General features: G+C 43.3%; 1 protein-coding gene across 2 annotated transcripts in view; it reads right to left on the bottom strand.

Annotated features, from left to right (window-relative positions):
* Positions 1 to 4,066: 4,066 nt before the first annotated feature.
* Positions 4,067 to 6,000, bottom strand: part of ISM1 (isthmin 1) — a 37,105-nt gene continuing 35,171 nt past the window's right edge. For both annotated transcript variants that reach the window (XM_075088244.1, XM_075088246.1), the window contains one exon: positions 4,067 to 4,729. In XM_075088244.1, coding sequence (XP_074944345.1) covers positions 4,212 to 4,729 — 518 coding nt within the window. In that variant the 3' untranslated portion in view covers positions 4,067 to 4,211. The remainder of the gene's footprint in view (positions 4,730 to 6,000) is intronic.

The following is a 6,000-nucleotide window of genomic DNA, read 5'->3' as shown; positions in this document are numbered from 1 at the left end:
ATGCCACTCGCCAGGTTTCTGTGTAGTCTGTCCAGCCTGACCATGAGTAATTTTGTCCGAGGATGGATGAATATTTTACTCTGGGCTGCTGAGCATACACCAAGGCAGTGCTGCCTAGTAGACACCCACAGAAAGCCCTGTTGGGTGCTGCCTGCTGTCAGTGCAAGCAGGAAGGGGAGCAAGGGGGGCTCCAGTGGCTCCTCAGCCTTGGGCAGCTCCCTGGGCCAGCACTGTGAGATGTGGGCTCGCCCCTCCCTGCTGCCGACCAGGGAGAGCACCATGGGTAAGAGTCTGCAGCATCAGGGCTTTTCGTGGTCTGACAGGGCAGCCCCTTGCGAAGTGGCTCACATACATACTACAGTCCCCTGCCACACGAAGCAGCAGATTCTTCAGCTGGGAAAAGTTACTTCCCCCCCTCCCCCTGCCTTCGACTTGCCTGACCTCCCCCCAGTTGAAATTGTCAGGTGCATCGGTTATTCATAGGAACCAACCCTACAATCTCAATGAAAATGCTATATATGGAAAAGGCAGTCCTATGAACGTACTAGTGTTTTTTGAAAGAATGTGTTGTGTTGACAGCGCTAACCATTTTGCACAGTGGGAGGGAGAAAAATCCAGCTGGTAACTAATGCAGGACTGTGGGGATTTGTGAATGTCTGTATGGTTTTATTTTTCACTATATTGTCCTATAACCCATATGCATCACTGCAGGTTATGTTAGTGGAATTTTGCTGCTCAGCAGCTGTTCGGGCAATGTGAAGCCAGGCCCACTCAGCCTTTTAACCATCAAAGGTAGGCATTCAATCCATTTATGGCTGCCTCGGGGCGCTGCTCCACACATCTTTCTCAGCAGCAGTGCCAGCTTATGGTGCTCCTGCCAACTCTGAAGCTGTGTGGTAATCTGTATCTGTTGACTGATCTGGGTTAAAAAGAACTTGGGTGACTTGACTGGTTCCTTTTGTTGCACAAACAGCTGTGCTTGCCCAAGAGAAAGGTAGTGCAGAGGAATGAGAGGCCAGGAGGTGGAAACACCCTATGTGGGCTTTGCTGATGAGAAATAGGTAAATGGAAGTGCTCAGATAGGGAGAGATTGCTGTAATGTCTGTATTTGATGTTTCCTTTTAGGAAGCAGGATGGCTAGTGTGGAGGAATCCCTGAGGATTTCTCATGTTGAGACCACGAACACTGTTTAGTTCTGCTTTTTTCAGTCCCCCTCAGATTTTTGATTGAGTCGTCCAATACACCCATTCTGTGGTAACTTAGAAACTAACAACAGCTTCTTCTAAGTGCTGACCTGTGCCCTAGGAACCTGAGACCACAAACCCTTCCTCAGGTCTGATTCTAATATGAAGAGCTCTATATTTAAGAGACTGAGCCAAATTTGGCCATGGCAAACTCCAGCACTTTGCTAAGGACTACTACACAAAGTCATTCCAGGTACAATTTTAGTCATTGGGAAGGAGATAAAGAAAAAAAGCAGCCCAGCACTGAATGGATCATAATTTATTATAAAATCAGACTTATTTTTTTTTAATAAAGACTGTTGCTTAAGACTGCGCAAGTGCAAATACTCTTGATGTCTGCTCCAGGACTCGTCCTATAAAAAATGTGGTAGGTCTGTATCAGTGGTTATTGGGCTCCTTCATAGTTTCTGGCCTTGGCAAAGTACAAGTGGTAACACTTGAAACTTGTGCGTCATTTCATTTATTAGAATAATTTTCCCTCTTCCCTGACACTTTATTTGTTATGGTCAGTATTAATGGCATAGAAGCATTTCTCAATAGCACCATAATTTACTAATCCATAAACTGCAGGGATGTGCTTTATATTTCAAGAATTGTGACTGCCCTTCCAGAGAAACCTGAGACTGTTGTGCCCCCTACACTGCTAAGTGAAATAAAAAGCCGAGCTTTCTCCCCATGTTGCAGAAAATACCTGTCTTCCCTATTAAGTGACTGATTGCGGAGCTGCTTGTGCTTTTCATCCATCTGCTGTCAATTTAACTGGCTCTGCTAGCTTGTGGCTCCTTCTTATGACCTTGCAAGAATTTACAAAACCTGGATTCTATAAAATTAAGGGGCCATCCCCATGTTTACCCTCTTGCTCAACTAACCATGTTTTGTTTCTACCAACTAGTGCTAGAATATGTGCGTGTCTCCCCCCAACTCCGACTCAAGCCTGCATCTGGGAAGATCCAATGACTGGGCCAAGATTTCCAGCGGCTGAAGCTACCTCAGTAGATCAGTTGCTGTTGCATATATGCAGTAGCTTTGCCTGGACCACTGTGTTTCTGGAAACCTGGAGCGTAAGTAAGGGCTGAGGCACTGCAGCCTGTCAGACTGGGTCTGGCAGAGCTAGGGAGAGCCTTCGCAGCATATGCACCAACGCCTTTGGTCAGAGTGGGTGTCCAAGGCCCAGGCTGCTTTTTAATCCTCTGATTTGTACCACCTGGGCAGAGCAACACAAGTTTCACACTTCCCAGGCTCAGGGGACTTACTATGCATATGTTAATGCTGGGAGGGACCATGCATGCATCAGTCCGGGAAGTCACAATCCACCAGCATCTGGAAGGCCAACAGAGCTAGAGAAAAGATTTACAGCGTTTATGTGTGCATGTGCACAGCAGAAGGAATTGTCTTTTGTGGCTGTCTTGAATCTTTCAGCTAAGATTGACTGCAGTGCAAGATAGGCTTTACCGCTGTGGGAAATTCCATAGGCGGTGCACATATGTGCATCAGACCCCATAACCCCAAACCAGGCATTTCTCTGGAAACATATAGCCTTACTTTTCCAAATGAAGACATTGACTTGCAGCAGGACAGCCTTTTACAGGATGGAACTGTTAAGTATTTATTTACCCATGGTGTAATTTTTTATCATCTTTCATAAGAATGCCGGTATCAGCTGCTTAGTTACTGGTTTATGTATGTAAACTTGCACTTTATGAAAATTTGGCAGTAAAACCTTTGCCTATCAACAGTCTTATTCTTGGCAATCAAGTTCCATTTACAGAAGCCTTTCATGTTAGAGACACACCCCACGTGTGAGTCATTATTACAATTCAATAAATACTTTACAAAAATAATGCCAGCTTTAAAAAAAAAAAACATTAAGACATATTAACTCACCAATACTTCCTCCCAGAGAGCTTCCTTAAAGAATAGCTTCTTCTGTAGGACACTCTGCACTGAGCGTGTGATAAATGGGGGGAAAGGGCTTGTTGCATGCTTTATCTCAGGGAACTTAGAAATGCATAGTCCACTTTTCCTGTTCTTTAAAAAAATAAATGTCTTTTCTTAAAAAAGAGAAACAAGCAGATATAAACACTCTTAATACTAAAAATTGGGAAGTAACTGTGATTCCTCTCCCCCACCCCGACATAGTTTCATTCTCTGGCCTCACTCCTCCGAAGACTTATGGCATGCTTAGTTTACAGGTAGCTGCTCTGAAGATCTGCTTCCCAGCATAAGACGTAAGCGCTGACAGCTCCATATCTGAAGTGTCTCCAGGAGTGGGCTGTTTGTAACTCTCGCAGACCACTGCATCAGGACTTTTTCTGCTCCATAGGAAAACCACAGCTATGTCTCCCTGCAAGCCTACCCCAGATGGACTGCAAAGACCTGAGCTATCAGGTAACAGGAAGAATTCAAAGAAAAAAAATTGCTAGTAACTGTCTATATTCACTTTTACACTTCCAAAAAAAAAATCCTTTCTTAGATATGATTAGTCATGAAATCCATTATAGAGAAAACCGATGCTGTAGGTGCATTAATCTTGTAAACCATTCCCATATAGAAGAGTACATTCTTCAATCCTACTTTTTATAACAACTTTTAAATACATGCCCTCCTCAGCTGGGGCCTTGGGGCCTGATGGTGATGGCAACTCCCCACCCCCCACCTTACACTTATGTTAGAGTTGGGGAGTAAAACGGAAATGCACATTATTAAATGAACGTTATTGCAGTATAAAAATCTTACCAGGACAAGTTTTAGGTATGTCTGTATGTAAAAATAGGTATGTGTGAGATGATAGAGAGATATGTGTTTATAAATTACACACACTATGGAAAATACTTATGTATTATATTACAACTATATACACTCATTAGAAAGAAAGTGATCAACCCCTGTCAAGGCGACAGCCATTATCAGGTCTTTGGCATCCAGGAAATGAGTGCTATTTTGGGTCTGATGGGGAGGGAAATCTTCTCAGTATTCCCTTGCTTCTTGAAATTGCTTGTAGTAGTCTTCATCTGAAGGGTTTTCTGTACACTTCTGCCCATTGTTAGGAGGCCGTGCTTCATTGTATCGGCTCCAGTCACCCTTGCATATAATCCAAGGCAGAATGTCCACTTTGTAATGGAGTTCTGCTGAGAATTCAATGCTGATCAGGTTCGGTGTACCTGCCCCTTTCCCTCTGGTAATCAGCTGCATATTATCATCATAGCAGCAGTGCTGTGCTGCAAGCGTTGTGCTTTCCAAAGAGAGCATGGAGCGGATGCAGTACCGTGCAGTGGGCTTATAGATCTCCAGTTTTTCCTTTGGACCACTTCCATCTTTCCAGCGAAAGTTTTTCCTCTTAATTCGATCATAGATTTCAGCAGTGCTGTAGGCAACTTCTCTGGGGTAGGAGCATGGGCAGCTGGGAAGATCATTGACCACTTTGTGCATATATTTCTTCAGGAACTCACTTTTGCAGCTCATCCATCTTTCACAGCTATCAGTATCTGTTTAAGGGCAGCAAATGGAAGCTTAAGATATTATGCAGCATCCCAGTTCATATGATCAGTGTTAACAAATAATGAGTAAAGCGTAACTGTTCAGCACCAGTGCTTTGCTTAAGAAAGGAAGGGCAGTCCTGCCTGCAATTTGTTAATATGCTGTTTTGTCAGATTAAAAAAAATCACTTGTGTGACTGGCTTCAGGGCCTCAGGCAGTGCTAGTCTGAATTACTGTGCAGCACCATGCTAGTAAGAATCTCTGCCATGTCTTCTACCTGGCAAATTCCAGTTAAGCTGCCAATACTCCTGTGCAGCACAAGAGACACTGTCATGGGTTTACAAGTGACAGAACTGAAACAGAGATCACAGTGATTTGATGCCAGTCACCAAACAAACCCCTAGTCCACACACTCACCTTCTAAGAACAGCAGATTCAGATGTTCAAGGATTAAGTTTCTCATGATGCTAGAAATATCAAGATGGCAAGCAAAGCCTGGATTACTTTTTTGGAAGTTCATTAAGACCTAATTCAGTCTTTCTTTTAACTAACCAATACTTTTTTCCATTTGGTCCCCATCTTCCCAAAGGGGTATTGCAAGCGGCTGAGGTTCAAACACGGAGCCTGGCATCTTAGCTGGCAAATGTAGCCAAAAGTGATTCAAATTCTAAAAAGGCATATGTGATGTAATATCAAAGTGCCTGTACATTAGGAGGATTTAATGGCACCAGAGCCATGATTTATAGCTGGGATTAAAGAGATTTATAGACTAGTAGCATATTTAATACTGGCACTTTATTATTTTTCAAGAGTCTTGGCAGAACCCAGTTAAATGTCTCCTACCTAAAACATTATTTAAGGTGTCTATATCATGCTACGGGCTTTCAAAAAAAAACCCCGCACATCTTGGTCCACATTTACTTAACAGGACTGGAGTAAGGCAAAGACTGGGACCTAAAACTCTTAGAGCAAACATTCTTGCAAAATATTTACTTAGTGATCTGTGTCCTGTTTTTCTATCTCCTTAAAGAGTCCTATCCCGGCTGTCACTAACTATTGTGCTCTACCACCATAGCAGGGAGGTGCTGGAACACATTACTTATGCTGTTAGTCCAGCATCCAGTGTCTAGCAGTGGCCACACTCTGGTTTCATTGGAGGGATGAAATCAGAACATTACAGGGGCTGGGCTAAATTTTAGATAGATCAGTACCAAGTCATGCCCTATAAAATTGTTTTAGCTAGCCCCACTGCAGCACACATAGTTATAAAAGCTATGCG

Source organism: Phalacrocorax aristotelis, chromosome 3 (assembly GCF_949628215.1).
Source record: "Phalacrocorax aristotelis chromosome 3, bGulAri2.1, whole genome shotgun sequence".
Classification (NCBI taxonomy): Eukaryota; Metazoa; Chordata; class Aves; order Suliformes; family Phalacrocoracidae; genus Phalacrocorax; species Phalacrocorax aristotelis.
This window is presented reverse-complemented; position numbering and strand designations above follow the sequence as displayed.